The sequence below is a fragment of the Myotis myotis genome, unplaced genomic scaffold (assembly GCF_014108235.1).
Source record: "Myotis myotis isolate mMyoMyo1 unplaced genomic scaffold, mMyoMyo1.p scaffold_m19_p_6, whole genome shotgun sequence".
NCBI lineage: Eukaryota > Metazoa > Chordata > Mammalia > Chiroptera > Vespertilionidae > Myotis > Myotis myotis.
This window is the reverse complement of record NW_023416368.1, coordinates 14,683,389-14,710,008: the sequence shown is the minus strand read 5'-3', so window position 1 is coordinate 14,710,008 and position 26,620 is coordinate 14,683,389. Positions and strand designations below refer to the sequence as shown.

General features: G+C 40.1%; 1 protein-coding gene across 6 annotated transcripts in view; it reads right to left on the bottom strand.

Annotated features, from left to right (window-relative positions):
* Nucleotides 1-26,620, bottom strand: part of RNF145 (ring finger protein 145) — a 58,226-nt gene that overhangs the window by 2,661 nt on the left and 28,945 nt on the right. For 5 of the 6 annotated variants that reach the window (XM_036311833.1, XM_036311834.1, XM_036311832.1 and 2 more), the window contains 6 exons: nt 18,001-18,236; nt 14,621-14,796; nt 11,052-11,192; nt 4,868-5,050; nt 2,974-3,121; nt 1,783-2,139 (listed from right to left, as the gene is read on the bottom strand). In XM_036311833.1, coding sequence (XP_036167726.1) covers nt 1,783-2,139; nt 2,974-3,121; nt 4,868-5,050; nt 11,052-11,192; nt 14,621-14,796; nt 18,001-18,236 — 1,241 coding nt within the window. The remainder of the gene's footprint in view (nt 1-1,782; nt 2,140-2,973; nt 3,122-4,867; nt 5,051-11,051; nt 11,193-14,620; nt 14,797-18,000; nt 18,237-26,620) is intronic. The other variant, XM_036311835.1, reaches the window with a different exon arrangement.

Genomic DNA, 26,620 nt, shown 5'->3' with positions numbered 1-26,620 from the left:
TGGTAACACCTGGGAGTCAACTATTAAGCAGAAAGCCATCCAAAGAAATGCAGCCAGCTTGGAAGTTAAGCAATTTGACTTCCATTTTCTGTGTGGCATCAGCAGGTAGTTCAAGCACCTCAAAAAAAGTGATGTGACATCAGGAAATAGAAAGAGGACTCAAATCCCAGCACTGGCATATTTATACACAGGCTGGCCACTGGAGCTGCTGTGCCCTGAATCTGTCATTGCTGGGCTCTGTCCTGCACATGACAAGGTGCTGAGCACCAAGGAGCCAGAACTAAGAGACCACTTAACTCGGGGAACCTACACTATAAGCCAAGTCCTCTCAAATGCAAAAACAACCCAAAAACCAGTATTTTGCTAGTACCCAAAAGTGTGTTCTAATAACAATAAAGCGTGGTACATAAATGCCTTTTACTCTTAAGAAAAAAATTCTATGTAGATGGTCTAGCAGCCGTGGAGGGAGGATGTTTTCTGTGTCCTCACTGACACTCTGCGGCTTTACCACGGGCCACACTCACCACACTCCAAGAGTGACTTTAGAGCAGGGTGGGGGAGTCTTTTTCCTGCCAAGGGCCATTTGAATATTTATAGCATTACCTGGGGGCCATACAAAATTATCAACTTAAAAATTAGCCTGCTATATTTGGTCAAACATTTAATTAACTCACCCCTAAGGCCTTGGCAGGGCCAGACCAAATGATTTCACAGGCCTTATACGGCCCTCGGGCTGGATGATCCCCACCCCTGCTTTACACGTACAGCTTCTGCTGCTGCCCATCATTGCTGTCCACACACCCAACAGTACCGCTGAGCTGTAAAAGCTGCTACTCAGCCCTAACCGGTTTGGCTCAGTGGATAGAGCGTTGGTCTGAGGACTGAAAGGTCCCAGGTTCGATTCCAGTCAAGGGCATGTACCTTGGTTGCGAGCACATCCCCAATAGGAGGTGTGCAGGAGGCAGCTGATCAATGTTTCTCCCTTCCTTTCTGTAAAAACTCAATAAAATATATTTTAAAAAAAAAAAAAAAAAGCTGCTACTCAATCACCCCTTTGCACAGGTGACTGGTGACTAAACTCTAGGCCTGCTTTTTGTTGTTATATTTTCAAGCTGATTTAAATAGCATCTTTAGATTTTTAATAGAAGGTAATCATCAGCAATACATGGCACATGTGCCAAAGGTCCTCTCAAATGCAAAAACATCAGCAATACATGGCACATGTGCCAAAGGTAGGCCAATGCAATGGGACACCAACGGGTTGCCTCTACCATATGTGCCCACCCCACCCACACACAGACTTGTAACCATCGCAGATATCCACCACAGGTAGCACATACTCTCTCCACCCATGGAAAGTAAAGGAACACTTCTTCCCCACGCTGGGAATACCAGAAGAGAAAGAGTTGATTCTTGGCACACCACTTTTCAGAAGTTGCTGACTCCTGAGTTGCCGTATATATTTGATAGTGCATATATGTGTGTGTAAATGAACTGAGTAAAATACACCTGACCTGTTTTTCCTTTATTTATGGGTGAGCAATAATGTTGAAAATAACAATGTATTAGAATTTGAGGAACTAAATTAAAAACTTAAATTTAGAAATAAAATGGAAATATTTTATCAGGTCTAATCATTTCTGAGGCCCAGGTTCTTTGTACCCAGGAGATAATTCTGCCTGGGAATTGAACTTGAATCTGGATAATGTAGTTAATGTCCCAAGGGAAACACCAAAGGATACAGTATGACCCACCGATATGGATTCTTACTGTGTGACTTACCTGATAACAGATGGCACAAATATCATTGTGTTTCTCAAGCTGCTCTTTCGTTGCGAGAGGTAATGATTTAATCTTATTCACAGCATCCCTGCGGAGAAGAAAGCTCTTCCACCCCAGCTGGGCCCGAAGCCACACATTGTAGTAGGAATGGATGAAGATGATCATTGAGCCCATTACTGTCCACTCTCCAAAGATGGTCTCTGAGACGCCATAGGCCACCACACAAAGCGCCACAAGAAACTCCAGCAGGCGGTAAGTGCCATTCACATAGTAGATGACATCATCCATATTTTCTACTGGCTCTTTTCTGAATTCCTCAACCATAAATAAGACATAAATAAAAAGTGTTCCCAGAACCTGAAAGAAAAAGCATGTACATTAAAACAAAATCTGATCACTGTGAAAGGTTTTCCATAGACGTTAAACATTAACAAATTCCTAATACTTCTGGATGCCATATTAATATCTAGAGACAGTGGCATAATTAAAATGTGGGTGAGTGATCTCAGTAATCCAGGTATTAGATACCAAAAAGCCATACCCTGAGACACAACTTTCCTAAAACAGTTCTAATTAGTAATTAGTTTTCTCCGGCTCTTTCCTTCCTCCCTAGGTCACCAAAACCCATAAAAATTCTATCTAAATTTTCCTCAGTCTGTAGTCATACATGTTCCTCCACTTTGAAAGAACTGTTACTTCTACAAGGAACAGTGAATAAATCTTTACTGCCAGTGCTACCTTTCCTTTTACTTCCTATGGATCAGGCAGCAAAGATCCACCTTCGAGTTACAATAAGCTTACCATTTTCAGGGCAATACTGTGTGTGTGTGTGTGTGTGTGTGTAATGCACACGTCATGTATTTATAAACATCATGAAACTGGGTATTTATTTCTGAATGGTATTTACCAAAAAAAAAAAGTGCTTCAAACAAGTGTTAAAATCTTTTAATATTTTGTAATTACTTCAATATATGATTTACAGAAAGTACAAAGTTTAATTACCTTAGTAAAACAGAATACAGTGACAAGACAGCCTAGTATTTTAATAAACTTACCTTCAACTCCTATGCTCAAATAAATGTCACATATCTTAGTAAAGAAGGTGGAAAGTAATCACCTACATAGGCCACATATTATCATGAATCCTTAAAAAGTTTTAGTTATTATACAAAGTTAATAACTTTGGCTTACCTGAAGAGAGGTAAGAATGCTGCTAGAAATAATGATAAGAAGCCAAAAATCCATGTGGAAAAACTGGCAAATCATGTAGGCCATATAAGCGGGGAATATCAGTAAAAATAAACAAAGGCTCACAGCACGGAAGTGTTTCCATAAACTCCTAGAGAAAGAAAGGTATTCTTTTAAAGTGCCTGTTACCTAGTAACACAACCATTACATTCCCAGCTAACAGGTATTTGTCCTGCTTCTCTTTACAAATACCGCCCTGAGCACCCTTCACCAGCCGGTCTCTGCACTAAAGGTCAGGGCAGGTCATGGCTTGGGCCCGGTGTCCACCTGACTCGTTTCTTTTCTCTTACTCTCCACACTCAGCCACTGCCAGGCATCATCAATTCTTTTTTTCCTCAACAGTTTGCTTTCATTTTCAGTCCCAGTCCTAGTTATCTGAAAGCAATTTCAGGCTTTCGTAGCATTAAACCTTAACAATTTTAACAGTAACTTGCATGAAGTTATATGCCATCACCATCCCCCCTCTCCCGGCCCACTCCACTGTGATGAAAATCTCGGCTCCCGTGAGTGCAGGGTTAGTGAGAGGAATGCTCTCTGATGACAGGTATATTAATCCTCACATGTGCTGAGGTTGGAGGAAAAACATGCAAGACCTACTAGTTGCTCTTCCTCCCCAGTGATCTATCTTGGACACCGCCAGCCAGACTAAGCTTCCTAAGGCTCTACTAGAATAATATGCAAAGAGCTTTAAATTTATATCTAATTTTTGTGTTTATACATATATACACAAACATATTATCTCCTTATTTAAGCAGTTAAAATTCAATAAAAATCTTATGGCAGTGGAATTATGTTTTTCTTTCTCTTGCCCAAACTTTCTATAGGATTATCTTAATCTTATTGACATATGCTTCATTAATACTAAAGAATATTGCCAGACAAAACAGTACTTAAATCAAAAACAATCCAATTAAAATGGCTATTAACTGAATTCACTATTGAGTTCAACATCTTAAATGTTTCTAAGACACCTTAGAAGGGTTTCTTATCTGGGGATAAAAAGATAAACCTGATGAACTATAATTAAAATGCTAATTTGGAATGTTTTAAAAATCTGCTGTTGAAATTCTATCTCCCAAAACACTGCCTGCTCCCTAACTCATTAAACACTATCAAATAAGCAATAAAAGCAGGTATTTCAATAATCAATAATCAGTGTAGACAGATGCTGAAAAAAAAGTGGCACTGAATTTTAAGCAATTCCTTATAGAATGTCCTTGTATAAACTACAGTAAGTCAAAATAGTATCTTATAGAGCTAAATTAATGACTTTTATTCCTTAAACTTTCTGTTATATGAGATGAACATGAATCCAGCCATCAATTTTATCTGATACCATAAGATGCCGAGATTCCCCAATGCAACCTTAGTAAGTTGCAACTGTCTAAAAGGCCATCAGATGAGGTTGTTACTCCATAAATGCCTTTCTCTGATTGCCTCCAGTCTTTTTCTTTCGTTTACATTTCTCTCAATGCTTTCTCTCCTTCAGCATTACACGGAATAAAATAATGTATTAATTGCTGTATTTACTAAAATAAATTTTATACTCTGTTCATTTTAAAACTGGACAATTATAAAAGTATTAAATTTCTCTGAAGAAAAGTTTATTTGTAATAAATGGCCTTTGATATGACTTTTAATTTTAACTGTAGGAATCTTGAGAGAGAAAATAAACAACAGAAAAGTCAGCCATATTAAAACAATTAAAATGTAAGTTTCTTCACTTAAATTAATACCAATTATTCATCCATTTTCTGCCTGTAAACATTACCCAAATCTTCAGACAACAAACTCATGTAAAGCACACTACAAAAACTTCTCTTGGGAAGTTTCTTACTTGTCTCTAGATGCTCCCAGCGCCAAAACAATAGGATCTGCAATCTCCAGCATAGACTGTAGGATAGAAGCTACAACAATGAAAAGGATAATACTGAGCAGGAATGCCCGGTGCACCACCTGCAGCTCGATGAGACCCGTCTGCACCGCCAGGATTAACAGCGTAACTCCTTCTGTCATACCCCTAAAAAGCATACAATTTCAGAAAAATAATCAGAATCTCATTTAATTCCAACAGAAAATAATCTAAAGGCTCAGTCTGTTGTTACGTATCTGTGATCGTAAGACAAAAAAAAAACAACAAACATAATCAGAATATTTACTTATCATATAAAATCAATGTAATAATAGACAGTCATAATGAATCAGTACATAATGAATCAGTACAAAACATAATAGCTATTTCTTGAACATACACTCAAGAGAAAACAAGCAACTTCTGGGATAAATAAGTGTTCTAACTAGAGTTTGGTAATGATCAAAATACATCTACCATTCTTAGATATCCACAGAATTACACATATTTACAGCATGAGACATAAACAAATAAAACCTATCTGGAGAAAAATTTGCTAATAAATTTAAAATGAACATACCCTTCAACTCAATAAACTTACCGCAAATAATTTTTCCTACGAATGTACTACAAAAGTTATGTATCAAAGAAAATATAGTGAATGATGGAATATGTTATATGACCTTATGGGAATACAATTAGCAAAATTGAGACTCTGAAAAATGAAGTAGGACTGCTGGTATCTTCAATAAATAAAATGAAAGAAAATAATACAGAGATAGTAGGGACCTAAATATTTAAAGACTTAAGAGACATATCAAACAATTGCAATATGGTCTTATTTGGATCTTGAGTTGACCAAACAAAATGTTTAAAACATTTTAGATTATTAGGAAAATCTGAACAGCAACTGGGTATTTGATGTCAAGGAACTCTTTTGTTAGGAATAAACATTCTATTATAGTTATGTTTTTTTCAAAAGCTTAATAGACAAAAATATTTATGGGTAAAAGTATATTATATCTGGGATTTACTCCATACAAATGCAGCCAGGGCTTTATGGAGGAGGGGACGGGGTGGGTGAAGTTGATAAGGACATGCATGACATAAGACTGTACTTGAGAGTTTATTTCAACTCCTCTCTCAGCTTTGTTGGCTTGAAATTTGCCTAATTAAGGGTTTAAAAACCAGAGAGACATATATAAAGATACTCATAACAGCATTACTTTTTAACAGCAAAAAAAATAAGGTAGGGGAGAAACCAAGATGGCGGCATAGGTAAACACCTGCAATTGCTGCCTCGCACAACCACTTCAAAAATACTCCTAAAAGACAAAAGGGACAACACCCAGAATCACAGGAAGGCTGGCTGAGTGGAAATTCTACAACTAGAAGGAAAAAGAAAAGCACACTGAGACTCAGAGGAGGTGCGGAAGTAAAGTGCAGAGGTACGGAGGCGCACGCGGAAAGGGCTGGCAACTGAGGACGTGGTTGTCTTTTTCAATCAGGAGGGAGACACACGCTCCAGACTGAACTGAAATCCAGTTCCGGGCGAGTCTCTGGGGACCCAGACTCATACGGGGAGAAACTGGACTGTCTGGCAGCAGGCAGAACTCGAGGGCGGCATTCTCTCAGAGGTGCTTTCAGCGATTACCAGGACACTGAGACCGGGACCTCTTAAGGCAGGGCTGAGGATCAGCCATAGCTGTTTGCTCCGCCCTGTTGATTCCCTGAGACCCTGCCCTACCCAAGCTGTGTGCAGAGGCTTTTGCATATGAATGGCCTGGCCCTTTGCAATCTAAAATTACCTAACAAACTGCAGCTGGGTCAGAACATCCAAAAGAAGGCCCAAGGCCCCACAGCAGCTTGCATTGGTTCACAGCTGGGCCTCATCTGGGCACCCACAAACCCCAAACAAGGAAAAGGAATCTGTAGATCTCTCAATAGCTCCTGCTGGGTAGCCTCAGGCAGAGGCTAAATTAGCACCTCCTTAGATCCAAGAGCCAGTGTACCCAGTGGTCAGAGTGGGACCATCCGGATTACAACTCCTCAGATCCATAAGGGACACACTCAGGGGGCAGTATCAGTGAGCACCAAAACCCCACTGAAGCAAGTCTTGCCCCATCAGGGTGTCTCCAGCACAGAAGTTCTCCCACCATACACACAGCTGATTCTCACAGCCAATTGGCCTGGAGGTCAATTATTCCCAGTGATAACTACATCAAGGCTTAACTACAAGACTGTGCACACAGCCCACAAAGGGGTGCACCAAGAGTGTCCATCTCAGGTAATTGGGGAGGCTGAGCCACTGGGCCCTATAGGACACCTAGCATAGAAAGCCACTCTATCAACACAGGGAAGCAGCCAAAATGCGGAGACAGAGAAACAGGTCACAAATGACAAAAATGGAGGAAGGCAAACTACTTGGATACAGAGTTCAAAAACCACACTTATAAGGTTTTCCAAGAATTTTCTAGAAACTGCCAATAAATTTAGTGAGACCCTCAAGGAATATAGTGAGACGCTCAAGGTTTTGAAAAAGGATCAACTAGAAATTAATCATACACTGACTGAAATAAAGAATATTATAAAGAGTTCCAACAGCAGACTAGAGGATCGCAAGAATCAAGTCAAATATTTGAAATACGAAGAAGCAAAAAACAACCAACTGGAAAAGCAAAAAGAATCCAAAAATATGAAGATAGCGTAAGGAGCCTCTGGGACAACTTCAAGCGTACCACCATCCGAATTATAGGGGTGCCAGAAGAAGAGAGAGAGCAAGATACTGAAAACCTATTTGAAGAAATAATGACAGAAAACTTCCCCTACCTGGTGAAAGAAATAGACGTACAAGTCCAGGAAGCACAGAGAACCCCAATCAAAAGGAATCCAAAGAGGACCACACCAAGACACATCATAATTAAAATGCCAAGAACAAAAGACGAAGAGAGAATCTTAAAAGCAGCAAGAGAAAAACAGTTAGTTACCTAAAAGGGAGTACCCATAAGATTGTCAATAGAAACTGATTTCTCAATAGAAACTATGCAGGCCAGAAGGGAGTGGCAAGAAATATTCAAAGTGATGAATAGCAAGAACCTACAACCAAGATTACTTTACCCAGCAAGGCTATCATTCAGAAATGAAGGTCAGATAAAGAGCTTCACAAATGAGAAAAAGCTAAAGGAGTTCATCGCCACCAAACCAATAGTATATGAAATGCTGAAAGGTATCCTTTAAGAGGAAGAAGAAGAAAAAGGTAAAGATAAAAATTATGAACAACAAATACATATCTATCAACAAGTGAATCTAAAAATCAAGTGAATAAATAATCTGATGAACAGAATAAACTGGTGAATAGAATAGAATCAGGGGCATAGAAAGGGAGTGGACTGACAATTCTTGGGGGGAAAGGGGTATGGGGGTGTGGGAAGAGACTGGAAAAAATCGTACACCTATGGATGAGGACAGTGGGTGGGGGAGGGAGGGGGGGTGGTAAGGGCAGAGGGTGGGGTGGGAACCAGTGGAGGGGAGCTATGAGGGGGAAGAGAGGAACTGTAATAATCTGAACAATAAAGATTTAATTTTAAAAAATAATAAGATAAACTCATATTTGGAATACTATGCTTTCATCAAAAAGAATGAGATGTATTTACATGTGTTGACATAAAAACAACAATAATACTTGAAACATTAAGTGAAACAATAAGGTGCACAATAGTGTGTACGGCATGCAGAAATGAGCCAAAAAAATATATATAATATATACACATATTATATATAATATATATACACATACATATATATTATACATATATATATGCACTTTTCCCTGTAAGTCAAGTTATAGATAAAATTTAAACTTATAATTGTCATGGGGAAGTAAAGTACAGGAAAGGAAATATAGTCAATAATCTACACTAATAAAAGAGAAACATGGTAATTGGCGTACGACCGCTACCCTTTTCATTGGCTAATCAGCGAGATATGCAAATTAACTGTCAGCCAAGATGGCAGCCGGCAGCCAGGCAGCTTGAAACTAACATGAGGCTTGGTTGCCTCAGTGATGGAGCGGGCAGTTTAAGAAACTCTGTAACAAATACCACCGGACTTCAGCCAGCAGATTCACAACATTGTAAGCAAAGGCCAGAAACCTACTTTCAGCTGCGGAGGCCTAAGAGCTCGAGCCAAGCCTCAAAGCTAAAGCTGGCCCAGACTGAAAAAAAAAAAAAGAAAAGAAAAGAAAAAAAGGAGCAGTTGGGAGCTTCAGTCACCCCCAGCCTGAAAACAGCCCTCAGCACCTCACCCAGACTGGCCAGGCACCCCAGTGGGGACCCCCACCCTGAAGGATGTGTGACCAGCTGCAAACAGCCATCATCCCCTCACCCAGGCTGGCCAGACACCCCAGTGGGGACCCCCACCCTGATCCAGGACACCCTTCAGGGCAAACCAGCCGGCCCCCACCCATGCACCAGGCCTCTACCCTATATAGTAAAAGGGTAATATGCCTCCCAGCACCGGGATAAACATGACCGGGGGCAGCGCCCAAACCCCCTGATCGCCCTGCAGCTCTGTGTGTGACAGGGGGCGGGGCCACAACCTCCCTATCCACCCTGCTCTGTTCGTGACAGGGGAAGGCGCCCCAACCCCCTGATCAGCCCTGCTCTGGGCCTGATAGGGGGGAGCTCCCCAACCCCCCCCCACCACGGGCCCTGCTCTGTGTGTGACGGGGTAGAGCCATAACCTCCCCATTGTCCCTGCCCTGAGTGTGAGAGTGGCGGCGCCCCAACCCCCTGATCGGCCCTGCTATGTGGGTGATAGCAGGCGGTGCCCCAACCCCCTGATGGGCCCTGCTCTGTGCGTGACCGAGGGTGGCGCCGCAACCTCCCCATCGACCCTGCCTTGAGTGTGACAGGGGACGGTGCCCCAACCCCCCAATTGGCCCTACCCTGATCGTGACTGAGGGTGGCATCACAACCTCCCAATCTCCCTGCTCTGTGCATGACAGGGGGCGGTGCCCCAACTCCCCAATCGGCCCTGCTCTGAGCCCGACCAGGGGCTGCACCTAGCGGGAGCAGGCCTAAGCCAGCAGGTCGTTATCTCCCGAGGGGTCCCAGACTGCGAGAGGGCACAGGCCGGGCTGAGGGACCCCCCTCCCCACCGAGTGCACAAATTTTTGTGCACCGGGCCTCTAGTATTATAATAACTATGTATGGTATCAGATGGGTACTAGATTTATTGGGGTGCTTCATTCATAACACAGATAAATGTCTAATCACTATGTTGTACTCCTGAAACGAATATAATATTGTATGTCAACTGTAATTGAAAAATATATTTTTTAAAAAAGGGTAGAAGGGGAAAATATTTTTTAAAAAATTTTAAAGTAACCATCTATAGTTGTTATGCTTGGGGAGAGGAAATGGAAAGTAGGAGGAGGAAGGTATCACTTTCCATTTTGTACTTTGTGAATACTATAAATTGTCAATTTACACATGAGTTATTTTTCTTTCTTGTCCTCCCCCCTTTTTTCCCATCACAAAGGTGTTGGCTGGACCTGGCAGGAAGATTATGGAACACAGGTTTTTAAATTTTCTGTAATAAAAACATAATATACACTCCCCCCAAAATTTCCCCAAATTTACAAGGTATTCACTATCTACTAATTCTAAAATAATCCATAAAAATTTAGTTTAAGAAGAGATTATATAAACTTATATAAATGAACTCTTATATTTAAATAGACATCATGACACGTTCTAGAAACAGGGTTTCCCAATACCTGATCTTAGTAATTTAATAACCACTAGATTAACTATTACGCATTCTCATTAATGTAAACTTTGATTAGTATCAAAATTATGTTCAAACATTAAAAAAACTTTATCAAATACAGGAATCCGATTTTAAAATAAGCTAGCAAAAATCTCTAAAACAAATTTAGAAAAGGAAGGCGTCCAATATACATTATGTACATAGAATGAAAATCACCCTTTACACATAGAAATTTAATTATTTTTTCATAGTATTTTAACCCAAATGTTGCAACCATTAAAAAAAAAACACCTCAAAATTCCATTTCCTCTATAATGCATCAACAAAAATTTATCATTACTTCTTCAAGTTATAGATAAGATTTACATGTTTGAGATATTCAGAGTAGAGAACTTACCGATTCATGGCAGGATCATTCATGAAAGCTCGATAACCCTGCAAGTAAAACTTGCAGAGTGTCAAGACACCCAAGGCAACAAAAGAAACCGTGAAGACCAAACCCAAAAGAGAATAAGGAGTGCTGCAGCATTCAGCAATACTAGAAGAAAAGGGGAAATAGTGGCAGATAAAAATTTTCTATTTGGAATAAAAACATCTTCAACTTTTAAATAACCACCAAACTTGACCTAATCCTCATTAATTAAAACACTCCAAACTAAAATTTCAGATGTCATCTCCTAAACACCTTATTAATCATTTAAATCCGTTCTTATTATCCTAATCTACATTTTCTTACCCATTTGGCAAATACACATTTAGTACACAGCAGCATATCTGAAACAGAGTCTTAATTTTTATTTACCTAAGATCTCCTTCAAATGCATCATCTCCTTAATACTCTCAGGACTTACAGCTTGTTCAAACTTTAAGAAACACATCATTAACATATTGGTGATATTCAAAAGAAACATGTATAATTGTCCACTGTTCCTTTTGAAAAATGGTGGCTGTTCAAATTATTCTGACTGTACCGTGACTGTGGTTACTAGTCAAAACTCCTTATTTGGCCAAACTGCTACAGGGCAGGGTCTACGTTGGCTTTGACGTCCCTCACCTCACTTCAACGTCTTCCATACTGTCGGTGCTTTAAAATAAACTTATTTAGGCTTAGTTTAATTTAATTTAGGTTTAGATCAATTCATTTTATTTTGGGTTATTTTTAAAGCAAGTCCAAGAATATAGCTCAAGACCATTTAATATACTTATAATATTGATATTTAACATTAAAGTTCGCTATGAATTATCACTTACAAGGAAAACTGAAAAACCTTACAGTAAAGCTTGGAAACACTTTCATATTTTATGGAAATACACTCACTGCTTTCATTGAACATATTAGGTATTAACTTATAAGTATTTTGAAATATATGTATTATGTACCAATAATTTGGATTTAGCATTTACACAGCATCTGAGAAATGTTTAAAGCCCTGTATCTTCAGGTTTGCATTTCATTTGGATACATGAGGAGTTTATCCAGGAGAATCACATCTGTCCTTTATTAGGTAGCTCCATGCTTCTGCTACATAGGTATCCTTCCTACACTACTGCTTACTAGCTAGTTTTTATAGGAAAATATCTAATTTTATGCAGACCAATGTACCTTCTAGTGAGAAAAAAAATGTCTGGTTTTATGTTAGGAATAAAAATACCTATCAATTCTAGTGGCTGATAGCTAAAAGAATAAATGTTATATGGCATTCTTACAAATCTAATTTCTGAAATGTTTGACATTTTTCTTAGAGAAATTATTATATAACACTTTTAAACAAATTGTCCAGTAATTTAAAACATAGGAAAATCATGGCTGAAAATAACACTAAAAGTTTTATCTTATTCTCACTAGAAAATCTGAAAATTTTAATGAAGGTCCATATTATTCCTATATCTACATTTAGAGTAATCTTTTACACCCAAAGAAGGGTGATCTAATTACATTTTCAGGAGGAGCACATTCGTCTTCCCTTACTTTAGAAAAGAATGTGGTGCTATCTTTCAAAAGATACCAAAGAAAACAAGAGGTTTCAACCTTGCTTTGGGGAAGTGAAAGAGTTTGGGAAATTTATAAAATTTTTTCTTCCCCTCTCTCTTCAATGAGACATTTTATTAATTTTAGTTTCTATTTTTCTAGCTGCAAAAGAAGCCTCTGTTTGTTTTTCAGTTTGTGTATGCTTTTTGGTTGGTTTGTTTAGTCCGGGTGTTCTGATAAAGTTGCAACCCTCCTTTTTGTAAATAAGTTTTGTGGTGTTTTTTGGCAAGGCAACACACAAATATAACTTGGCACACACTAGCATCAAGAAGGCCAAAAAATAATGCTTAGAGATATAAGTTAAACAAATAACCATATGGGAACTTGTCTATTAAAAACCAAATTAAAGCATTCTTATTTTGAGGATCAATCTATCCTATGTATAAAAAAAGAACAGAGAGAAAAATTAGTTTGGCAATATATCTAAACCTCATCTAAAATCTCAGTGTTATTTTCTGACTTTGTAATTAAGTCCAAACTCATTCACAGCTTACTGATTGTTGAGCCTATTTATTACACTATGCTATACTACATTTGATTGTGCTTTACAATGAACAGCAATCTAGTTTAAAACACAGTCATATTTAGGTTATTATTCTAACCACAGGATTTTAATCTCTCTTTCTCATTAAATTCAGTTACTTTTTACATTATTTTAAAATTCTGCATAAAATCTCCATTATTTACACTGAAGAAAACAGCAGTAAAACTTAGTTAATAATGGGCCATTAAAATGTGTTTGATACCAATTTATTGCATGTTTATAGAAGCCACTTATCAATTAAAAGTGTTATTTTCAGAAAGTACAAAATCTGACGTAGTACCAATAAGTTTACTTTACTTTTTTGTTAACATAGGTACTGCCCTATGACATTTTTATTAATACTTAACTTTGTGTAACATGTTCGATCTTAACAAGTACCATGCTCCTTAAGGACCGTAAATTTGCCTTAAACTTCTCATTCCTTGTACCACTTAGTACATAGTGTTCCATCATTTTGGATGGCTAGGAAACAATGGTTCTATCAACTAAAACTCAAGACTTTTATCCACCTGTATTTACTTTCCAGAAGGACAGTTTCATTCTTGCCTTTTAAGGCGACAGTGAGCCAGGGAACAAAGATGTGTGCCCACGTGCTAGATTCTGAGCGCTCGAGATTCCAACTCCAAGTGGAAAATGGCAAATGTGGATCTAGCATAAGCGCACAGCAAAGACTATGAAGTGAGAAAAGACTCTAAGGACTTTTTTTCATACTAAACCTTAAAAACCAAGTCTCAGTATTCCTTGGGGTTTAGTAGTAAAGTACTGTAATATACCCATTTCACTAATTATTTGACTCTATCTCAATAATGAAGCAAAACATTAAAAATAATGAGGCATAGGGCCCTAGCTGGTTTGGATCAGTGGATAGAGCATCAGCCTGTGGACTGAAGGGTCCCACGTTCGATTCCCAGTCAGGACACATGCCTGGGTTCCGGGCTCGATCCCCAGTAGGGGGCGTGCAGGAGGCAGCGGATCAATGATTCTCTCTCATCATTGATGTTTCTCTCTCTCTCTCCCTCTCCCTACCTCTCTAAAATCAATACAAATATATTTAAAATGATAATAGTAAAAATAATAATGATGATAATGGGACATAGTGAAAGCGCATAGGTAAGCCACAGGGTTTGAAGTCAGATGGGGTTTCAGCGTCAGCACTGCTTCTTTCCGCAGTACCACCTGGGTGACTTGGTACAGTGTCCTCAGCTATAAAATGATAATAAGAACAAAGGCACCAGCATCACCAGACCTGGACAGCCACTGAATGAAAATCCTATCTTAGTTAAATATGAAGTACTATAATATGAATGATAAAAGTTAATTTGCAAAACTTACTGCTCCTAGCTCAGTGTTCTCTTCCTAGGTATAGGCAGTATCAGACGCTCATATTAGTTACCTTGTCAAGAAAAGGAAAAGAAGCCTTTCCCGCGACGCAGGCTGATCTCGAGTACTAAAGTAGGAGTAAATCTGAAGAGCAAACAAGACGAGCCAGAAAACCATGAAAAGTACAGGGACCACCAGTTGATTCCACAGGGACATTCCCAAGGCTAGAAGGCCATATACCTCCACAACCTGAAAAAGAAAATAAATAGGAAAACATCTCATCTTGTATCACACATCAATAAACAATCCTATATAATAAAAGCCTAATATGCTGAGTGTCCGACCATTTGACCAGTCGCTATGATGCACACTGACCACCATGGGGCAGACGCTCAGACCGGTAGGTTAGCTTGCTGCTGGGGTCCAGCTGACCCGACCTGGACGAGACAGGCCAGACATGTCCTGGAGCCTTCCCACGACCCCTCCCCGGCCCTAACTGTGTCAGGCCAAGGGACCCCACTGGTGTATTTATCCATGCACCGGGCCTCTAGTTTTAAATGTAAGAGTTTATTCTAAAGTACTACAGATAAAAATTGAATCACTTTTATTGCAAGATGGTTTCAAATAAATTCCTTTAAAGTCACTCTACACATACAGTTAGCCAATAGCATGTTTTTAAAAATTTGTTGATTTCTGCATTATTAACACTTAACACACACTTATCAAATAGAAAAGTAAATTGCCCTGATAGTTCAGGGATAAAGTTATGTGCAGAGTAAAACTACATCAAGGGCAATACCAGGAGACTTGCTAAACTTACTCTTATCTAATCAAAATGATCAGGACTAGCACGATTAATGCAATATTGCTTGAAGGACTAGGGAAAAATGAAATATACAAGGAAGCATTTTTCAGGTTTTATTCAGGAATGTCAACAATGAGAAATAGTTCGATGGAAGACAGAATAATCACTGGAGAGATTTACTTTATCGGGAAGCAAAGGTAATTAGTGAGTTTGTCCCCCCAGGAAATCAGCAAGTTTTTTCCTTTGCTCCTACTGTGTATTTATCAAGCAACATTTCTCAATTTGGTTTGTTAAGTACATTAACATCAAGAAACAAGGTATACCTAAAAAAAAAAAAAAAAAAAAAAAACCCAGGCAGGCAGGCTACATGCTCTAACCTAAGCAGTCAACTGTTCTTGCTGGAACTCTCAATGTGATTCTTCAATAAATTATAAAGATCTTAAAATACATGTGGTTGCAAGTTGTTCTGGTTTCTAATTAGTATCTCTTTAGGTAGGTAAAGATTTTTAAGTAGTAAGTTAAAATATACTCACTTGCAGGGTATTCTAAATTTAACTTTTTTTCATCTGTACCAGTAAATCCAATGCTTTTTCTAAAAACTAGTAAAAAATTAACCTCTCTTTCCCCAATTTGAAAATATTGGAGGGAGAGAGCGGGAGGAGGAAATTGCTCAACTAGCTGTAAAATTATTATTAGCAGCAAACTGATCACTGAGAGAGGTAGAGTAATCTTTCTCCTTTCCATTCAAGGAACAGGTCACTAAAAAACCTGCCAATTTTCACTTCTTGCCCATCAAATTCTTTCTAGGTCAGCCCAGCTGGTGTAGTTCAGTGGTTGAGCTTTGACCCACGAACCAAGAGGTCCAGGTTCAATCCCCAGTAGGGGGGTGTACAGGAGGCAGTCGATCAATGATGTTTCTCTCTCACTGATGTTTCTCACTCTATCCCTCTCCCTTCCTCTCTCTCTAAAAATCAATAAAAACACATTTTTTTAAAAACTTTTAAAAAATTCCTTCCAGGTCATGAACTCCATACTTATAATGTGTTTTCAACTGCCACACTAAGTGATGCATGAATCTTATGGCAATCAACTCCTTGACACTGAAAATGTCACTGAAACATGACACTGAAAATGAAGACTTTGTCCTTATGGAGATTAATTAAAGTGTCCATTAATACTTACTCAATATCTACTGTTTCTTACAAAATAAGACAGCTCCACGCGACTGAATTCAAAGAAGAAAATATAAAATTAAATTGGTCATTCTCTCTCTGAAGACAACGGCAACCCTTCCCCTTGAAGCAACTTTTCATGGAGAGACCGAAAATAACCTCATCTCTGGAAGATCTACTTTCAGGAATCACTCAACATTGTGTAAGATGAAGAAAGAAGGAAGTTCGGGCTAAAGTCAAGAGCTTGGAAAATTTTTCTCTGGGAAATCTGCCCCTGGGCCACAACACAAAAGCCTGCTTCACTTAGTATGTTTGGATAATCTGAGAGCTTCCTGTACCTTAAGGTCATATACACACAGTCAAGAGAAGAGAATGCCCATTTCAACACTCTCTTTTTATACCAAGGTCAGTTTTAAGCTCTATTTTATATATATATATAGACTAGAGGTCCAGTGCACAGGTTCGTGCACCGGTGGGGTTCCTCGGCCTGGCTTGCAGGGATGGGGCCGAAACCAGCTCTCTGACATCTCCCGAGGGGGTCCCAGATTGTAAGAGGGTGGTTCTCGGGTGATGCACCCCGGAATCAGGTTCCCTCCTCTCTGGTTCCGGGTGTGTCACCAGAGAACCGGAGCTGCCAAGTCACCACAGCTAGGCAGCTCCTGCGTTGAGCATCTGCCCCCTCGTGGTCAGTGTGCATCATAGCTACTAGTCAGAGTGTCTGCCCTCTGGTGGTCATTGCACATCATAGGTACTGGTTGAACGGTCAGACAGTCACTTAGGCTTTTATATATATAGACACTGCAATTTCTCAATGATATCAAATAGAAATATTTATCTCCTGCATATCTACTGTTTGTATCTAGGAATAATGTTTTAGAGCAAAGTCAGAAAAAAGTAGGAGACAGAAGCATGTTATATTAGCAAGTCAGTTCAAGTACTAAACGAAATCCATCATCATGTTACGGTCCAAAACTATTTAACTCTCAATTTAAGCAAATTAGGCAAACATACAGGGAAAACTGCAGTTACAGTAGGACTATAATCAGGGGGAAAAACAGGATCTGACCTCCAGTATGTATTAACTGTCTTCATTACAACAATTAATACATACTAAACATTCTCTGCCTGGCACTGAACTCATTTGAATCTCATGGCAATCCTCTGAATTAAGTACAACTGCTATTATCAGCTCCATTTTACAGATAAGCAAAGTTAAGTGGCTATCCCCAGGTTACACAGCTAGTCAACAGCAGCACCAGAGTAAAAACCCAGAGAAATCACTCTCCTTTAGTGCCTTTCAATGGCACATCCCAACAAAGAATCTCAGATGTTCCTAATTGGGTTGAAAATAGTTGCTATCTTGAAACCATCAAACAGGTTACCATGATCAGGACTGTGAAAAAAAAGTGAACTAAATCTTTAATACATATAATACTTATGTAGAGTTTTATCTACCTGTGTGGTTGTCAGTCTTACCTGAACCAATTCTCTGTATGCAGACTTAGCAAGGTTATAAGGTACCAAAAGATTAGACCCAAGAAAATAGAGAACTTCTAATCCAGTAAAAATCATAGCGAATTTGTTGATGATAACAATGGTCTCCAGAGGAACCAGGCAGAGTCGTGCTAGCAGAGGAAGCATGTGGGCGGAAAAGAGCCAAATCTGCTTCGTTTTCATGACACAGGAGCACAAAGTACACACCACCAACTGACCTAAAGGGGGAGAAGGCATTTAATTTTGAGATTTGGTGTCCACAAAGTAAAAACAAAACCCCCTGTCCATAAGGATGATGACACAGCTTTTGAAGAAGCCTAATTAAGATCACTTAGACCAAGCATGTCAAACTCAAATTCAAAGGCTAACATGGGCCAAATAAACAAGGTATGTGGCCTGCAGGTGCGAGTTTGACATGCTTGACTTAGACCAATTTTAACTTCATCTGACCGTAAATACATATTCACATGGTCCATGGATTTTGAGCAGCAATTCCCTAGGATTTGAAAAAAGCAGCACAAATATTCACTGGTCTTCATCCCATTCCAGATGGCATGTGTAATATGGAGAAAGTTTCTAAAATGTCTAATCAATAGTATACTTCAGTTACTGCTATTATACATATAGCTCCTTTTACAAAGGTGCTCAATATTTAACTCTCCTGGTCTGCAGGGGGAAATATAAGTCCAAGAGGGACAGTTATCTGTCCAAGATCATGCTGTGACAACATTTTTTCTGAAGTTTTTGATCTTTAATTGCTTTTACAGGACCATAACAAAAGCCTTCTCAAATGACTCAATAATTAAAGTTAAAACTGAAAAGCTGAGGCAAGGAATTCTCAAAGAGGATTATGCATAATCATTATAGAAAATTTAGGAAATATAGAGAAGTAAAAAGGAAAAAAAATCCCAGTCTCTTATAATTTTATCACCCAAAAGTAGCACAGCTAATGTCTTGGTTCCATTAAATGAAGTACTATATATAAAGCCTTAGCATTGTATTTGAAAGCTAGTAAGTGCTCAACAAAAGTTAGTTATCTATATTGTTACCTTTTCAGATTTATGCCATGCATATGAATATACATGGATGTTTTATGTAAAGGAAATGTTTAGTGTACATAATCCTATGTAATAAAGAGGTGATATGCAAATTAACCCTCACACCGTCACAAGATGGCTGCACCCCCAGTGGAGGCAGGGTTCCCATAACGAGCTGTAATGAGCGAGTGATCAGCAGGGACCTGAGGCTGCGTGGTGCTGGGCTAGGGCGGGGGACCTGAGGCTGCGCCCCCGCCCGGAGGGGCTTGGTGGGGGTGGGGCCGACCGGGTCTGGATCTCGCCCAATGGGGGTGGGGCCAGCCAGGTCTGGGCCTTGTATGATTTAGAGGCACGTGTGGGTGGGTGGGGACTTGACTCTGAGTCCCGTGGCACACCCCAGACTGATAGAAGGAAGATTTTCATATACATTTTACTAATTTTCTTTCATCTCTGACATTTCTATTATTAAGGGCAAATAGCAATATTAAAATATTTCCTTGCCGAAGCCGGTTTGGCTCAGTGGATAGAGCGTCGGCCTGCAGACTGAAAGGTCCCGGGTTCAATTCCGGTCGGGGGCATGTGCCTGGGTTGCGGGCACATCCCCAGTGGGAGATGTGCAGGAGGCGGCTGATCGATGTTTCTCTCTCATTGATGTTTCTAACTCTCTCTATCTCTCTCCCTTCCTCTCTTTAAAAAATCAATAAAGTATATTTAAAAAAAAAAAAGTATTTCCTCTAATTAATTCCCTGTTAATGTGCATGAATTTCGTGCACCGGGCCACTAGTATTTTATAATCAGCTCCTGTTATTTAATACATATTATTCATATATCTCTCCACACTAATAAAAATATATACCTTTTGTTGTTGTTGCAGTATGGTATATTACATTGAATGTATATGACATAATATTAGCATTTGGCTGTTTTTAAATATTTCATAATTATAAAAAGTTTTGCATATTTATGAGATACTTGGTGCACATTTCCTAATATTTTCTTAGACTCAATTCCTAAAAGTGGGATTACAGAGCTACAAGAAACATTTTTAAGACTTTTGACATACACTACCCAATTGCCCTGCAAAAACAAAACACCCAGTATACAGAGTGCCCATTTTCCCACTGACTTGCCAAAGTGAAAGTAATTTAAGGAAGAGAAGAGCAAAGAATATTTTCTAAGTTTTTTTAAAATTCTATTTTGTTGATAACCAGTAGCATTGATATTACCAATAAGTATATAAAAATTTGCAATTATTTGTTGAAATTCTTATTCATGCTTTCTGCCCATTCATCTACTTGAATATGTAGTCTTCTATTGTTTGATTAAGATATTAATCTAGTTTGCCATATGAATGTATTTCCAAATGTGTCACCTGTCTGACTATTTTAACACACTTCGTACCGCTCAGGAGTTTTCTCGTGTTTCACGCTCCATCTGTTAAGGACCGCTCACGAGTGTTCTCGTTTTTCACGCCCATGGAAAAAGGAGCGAGTCTAGATACTTACGTAAATTTTGTTTGGTCCCTCTTCATAGAGGAAAATGTTTTACGCAGTACCATACGTTAAAAAAGTACTAGGAACTTTAATTGTTTAATTGTTTTTGTAAATAAAAATGTTATAATTGTTGAAAAACAACACCTAAAGTGCATTATGATGATTTAAATAACACGCAGTTTGCCCAAAAACATGCGGTCCCTGGCGTATGTCTAAGAGATTTCTATGCGGTACGCAATGTGTAAATAACATTTTGCTCCTGTTAGTGTATGTTTTTATTGTAAAGAGTCAAACCTATCAGTCTCTTCTTTAATGGTTTCCATCTTTGCTGCCATGGTTAATTACATGGTTCCTCCCACTCAAGAGCATACAGAGCCCTGGACAATGTGGCTCAGTAGGTTGGAGCATTATCCCATACACCAAAAGGTTCAATTCCTGGTCAGGGCACATACCCAGGTTGTGCCCCGCCCCCCCTTCCAAAGCAATAAAAACATATTCTCAGGTGAGAATTTTTTTAAAAAGATATCTAAAAGTCCCAGAGCACCCCCCTCCAAAAAAATTATCATTTAATCAAATTATCTTCCTTCTTGCCAATGAAAAGCAAAACAATGCTCTGGGATTTTTGTTTGTGTTCCATTCATATTACTGTTAGAAGAATACAAAAATGGCAAATTTTTTACACAAAACCAAATGTTTATTATGAACCTACTTGCTATAAAACATGTGGTATTTTCTCCCACAGAGTATTAATTTTAGCCTTTAAAGAACTGATATTCATATAATGTGAAAAACATTCATAAAGGCATAAAAAAAAAAAGAGGAAAACCCGTAACAATAAAAACCCCAGAAGAGAGGCCACCAAGTGAGACAGGCCAACACTGTATTAGAGAGAAAACAGAGCAATGAGACAGCATGGTTTCAGCCAGGCCACTACGCGTCCCCGCCCAGGAGGAAGGCTGAAGTTTGCTCTGGAGAGGCTGAACAGACTCCTAAACAGCCCAGGGCATGTGAGGTGCCCAAAAGAAAAGAGGGGATTAAAATAAAAATCTGCACCTCAAAAGGTGATCTCTCTCGATCTCCAAACACTGCTACCATGTTTGTTGCCACCCAGTTCTAGTCACAGAAGGGACAGAAAGACTCCCCTTTAGGGAAAATGACCAGACTTATGCCATGCACATGGATATACACAGATGTTTTACATAAAGGAAATGTGTAGCGTACATATTTTACAATCAGCTCTAAGTAAGAAGACCTACAAATACACTTAAAGCAGCCAGTCCCACTTGAACACCTACTGTGTTCACACCAACTGCTAAGCCCTAAAGCAAGCATGTCAAGCTGTCAGCGGCGGAGAGTTTAAGTCACCAACTTAATAACTCACTGTAAAACAAATGATCTGCCAAGAACTACAGGTATTTAAGTAAAAACGTATAACTTAATTAGCCTCAGCTGGGACCTAGCATCAGTATTCATAATTTAAAAAAAAATAACCAGGTGTTTCCAGTCCAGGTTTGAGAAACATTGATGTCTCGTGAAACACAAAGACCAAAACAAACAGAAAAAAAGATTTCAGAGGAAATGGAACAAAAGAAAGCTTCAAAGAGATAACACATCCTATATAATAAAAGGGTAATATGCAAATTGACCCTAACAGCAGAACGACTGGGAATAAATGGTCACTATGACACACACTGACCACCAGGGGGCAGATGCTCAATGCAGGAGCTGTCCCCTGGTGGTCAGTGCGCCCCCACAGGGGAAGCTCTGCTCAGCCACAAGCCAGTCTGATGGCTGCCAGTACAGCGGTGGTGGCGGGAGCCTCTCCTGCCTCCTCAGCAGTACTAAGGATGTCCGACTGCAGCTTAGGTCTACTCCCTGCTGGTAAGTGGACATCCCCCAAGGGCTACCGGGCTGCCAGCTTGGGCCCGATCCCCCAGGGAGTGGGCCTAAGCCAGCAGGTGGACATCCTCCGAGGGGTCCCAGACTGCAAGAGGGCAAAGGCCAGGCTGAGGGACCACCCCCCCGAGTGCACAAATTTTTGTGCAATGGGCCTCTAGTTTAAGAAATAAAAAAAACTGTCCTGCCTTAGCCCGGTGGTCAGCAAACTGCGGCTCGCCAGCCACATGCGGCTCTTTGGCCCCTTGAGTGTGGCCACGAAGTTTCAATCGCACTGTACGTGTGCGCCCGCACGTGGTATTTTGTGGAAGAGCCACACTCAAGGGGCCACAGTTTGCCAACCACTGCCCTAGCTGGTTTGGCTCAGTGCATAGAGCATTGTCCTGGGAGACTGAAGGGTCCCAGGTTTGATTCCGGTCAAGGGTTTGATCCCCAGTACCTCAATGATCCTCTCCTATCACTGATGTTCCCATCTCTCTCTCTCTCTCTCTCCTTTCCTCTCTGAAGTCAATAAAAATATATTTAAAAAAAAAAAAAGACTGTCATAGTACAAAGAAGTATTCATTAAAAACAAGCTCCTAGATATCAAAAATATGTAACAAGAAAATGCAATAAAAGTGTTGGAAGGTAAATTGAGAAATTTCAGAAAGACAAAAAGAAAGGAAAAAAAGAAAAACAGAACGATAAGAAAGTTATGGGCTCAATGTAGGATAAATCTTAGCCAATTAACAGAATTTCCAGAAAAGGATAAAAGAGAAAACAGCAGGAACAACACCTGAGTGGAGAGAAGTACAGGACAGAGCTGATTTTCATCATAAAATTGTAGTATTTCTTCACTTTTAAGGAAATGCTTTAATACTAGGAAAGATTAGGAATTCTCTTTCTGGCAAAGCTTACTTTCACTGTGCTCATAGCTATGACACTTACATTTCCTTGTTCAGAATGGTAACTTCCTTTAAGCTCCGAACATTCCCACAAGCCTACACGAGCACTCAGTGCTCAGCTCTGGACAACAGGCTTCACTTATCTTCTTTCATAGAAGAACATGACTCATGTGCTATGATTCTAAGAGCAGATTCCTCCCCTACTTAGATGGAAGAAGGAGTCAATTCTTGGAAATCTCTTCAGTAGCTCCAAAAGAACAGGAAGTTGTTTATTAACACTGATAAGATTGAATAAATCAAAATCTCAACATACTTTTTAGATTTCTGAATTCCACTATTAGAAATATCTCCAAGAAATCTGCAACCCTAATAAATGATAGCACATTCAAATTACTTAGTTTTTCATTAAAAGCTCATTAATGAAATGGAAGGAAAGAAGTAGAGAGTTACTTTAAAATCAAAGTCAGAAGAAAACATGCTACTTATTAATAGTGTATGGATTTTGTTTTATTTCTAATTAATTGAATCTTATTTGAGTATACTGACTATTATAACCACTGAAAGGAGCAATTTAAGAAAATGTTTCAGATTTATACTAAATTGTAGCTATCACAGAATAAGAGAGAATAATTTATAAGCTTTCTAACCTACCAAATATCCTCACACTTGAATGTTACCTTTACTGAATACACTAACTCAGGATATACTCATAAAGCAACATTATCTTTGTCTCCTACTGTCTTTTAAAACCCATTCTGAAGATTAGTGTACTCCTATCCCTAAAGTAAGTCCCATAACTTTTTTATCTTAATTTTTGTAGTCTCAATCTGATAATAACTACAACGGAAACTGATTTAAAGTTGAGGCTTTCCCTTTACTCTGGCCCAGGCCTATGAGACTATAGATAGAAAACCTGCCTTGTAAGAAGGTCCACAATGGAGCAGGTATGGCAAGATTCTACCTCTTTCTTTGCCAGCGCCATCTCCCTCTCTTCTGATTTACCCAGGATAGAAAAAGGTAGGGAAAGAGAGGGAGGGAAGTAGGAAATTCTTACTCAAGTGTACTGGTGCTCCCTGGAATTGGGGGAATTTAAAACTGATTTTTCTCCTGGGCAATTACTTGGGTTCTTTTGAGATTGTCACTATGGATCTCATCTGCAGTACCCCTGAGGGTTGCTATGTACCTTCTTCTGGCTGTTTTTTGGTTTTTTCCTCAACTCCTGGGAATCTTGGAAGTTCAATCCCTATTGGGGGACTTATCATCCTTCTAGAGGGCCCTCCTGGAAGGACTAAGAAAACCCCTCCACCCAGGCCATAGGAAGCTAGCATCCTTTGCCTAAACAGATTAGGAGATGCAGAGAACCCCACAGTCATTCTAACTCCACAGTCAGAAAACTCAACAGCCAGCCACTCCATTGTTGGCCTTTATATCAGATTAGAATTATAATATGAGGCATATATGTAATTTTTAATTTACATATGTGCCAACTCTATAGGGAATTTAAGCCTCATTTTAGAAAGTTAAAAATAACAGGCAAAATTAACAATATATTTTATTTAACACTAGTGGCCCAGTGCACGAAATTTGTGCATGGGGGGAGGGTGTCCCTCAGCCCAGCCTGCACCCTCTCCAATCTGGAACCCCTTGGGGGGGGAGGGGGGAGGGCATAAACCAGCAGCCGAACATCCCCCTCGCAATCTGGGACCGCTGGCTCCTAACCGCTCACCTGCCTGCCTGCCTGATCACCCCTAACCACTCTGCCACCCAGCCTGCTCTCCCCCAACTGACCCCCCACCGGCCTTCTCACCCTCAACTGCCCACCCTTGTTGGACTGATTGCCCCCAACTGCCCCCCCCGCCAGCCTGCTCGCCCCAAACTGCACCCCCCTGCTGGCCTGCTCACCCCCAACTGCCCCCACTGCCAGCCTGCTTGCCGCCTACTGCCCCTCCTGCCGGCCTGCTCACCCTCTACTGCCCCCCTTGTCGGCCTGCTTGCCCCCAACTGGCTCCCCACTGCTGGCCTGCTCACCCCCTACTGCCCCCCCCCCCGCCAGCCTGCTTGGCCCAAACTGACACCCCCCCTGCTGGCCTGCTCACCTCCAACTGCCCCCCCTTGCTGGCCTGATTGCCCCCAACTGTCCCCCTGCAGGCCTGCTCCCCCGCAACTGGTCCCCCCCGCCAGCCTACTCACCCCCAACTGGCCACCCCTGCTGACCTGCTCACCCCCAACTTCCCCCACCGCTGGCCTGATCACCTCCAACTGCCCTCCCCTCCTGGCCTGATCACTCCTAGCCCCGCTCTCCAGCCAGGCTTGGCTTCCAGCCAGCTCTCTGGCTGGCTCCGTGGCTCCAGCCAGCGCTGCCATCTTTGTCACATCAATTTGCATATTCCCTCCTTACTGGCTGTGAGCGCCACCATATTTATCACGGTGTGATGGTTAATTTGCATATTACTCTTTTATTAGATAGGATAACATATCCCAAATATACAGATATTCAAATCTACATTAAAAAATTAAGGACACATTTTACATTCTTTCTGTACAAGGTCTTCGAAACTGGATGTGTGTTTTATACTTGTATATCTGAATGTGCACTAGCCACATTTCAAGTGCTCAGTGGCCACATGCAGCTAGTTTTGGATGACGCAGCTTTAGATTTTGCAGACTTGGGTCAGACACTAGTCCATAGTATCACACCCCCCTTTCCCCCAAGCCACTGAAGACATGTGACACTCTAAATCAGGGGTGGGGAACCTTTTTACTGCCAAGGGCCATTTGAATATTTATAACATCACTCTGGGGCCATACAAAATTATCAACTTAAAAATTAGCCTGCTTGCCCTAGCCAGTTTGGCTCAGGGGATAGAGCATTGACCTGCGGACTGAAGGGTCCTGGGTTCAGTTCTAGTCAAGGGCACATGCCAGGGTTGCAGGCTCGATCCCTGTAGGGGGTGTGCAGGAGACAGCCAATCAATGATTCTCTCTGATCCTTGATGTTTCTCTCTCTCTCTCCCTCTCCCTTCCTCTCACAATTCAATACAAATATATTAATAATAATAGTTAAAAAAAGAAACCCTCCTTCAATCTCCAACAGTGGACCTTTTAACACTTGCATGGGTGAGGTTAAGAGCCACAAGCAGGTTTTCTCTCACTTCTTTTTATGCAACTCTGGTTCCTCACTTTACACTGTATCTATATTGTTTTGGGGCCTTAGCCAACACTTCTACTTTTACATTTTGTTACCTGAATTATTTCAATCATGTCTCAAGTTCTTAAAGTTTCTGGCAATTTA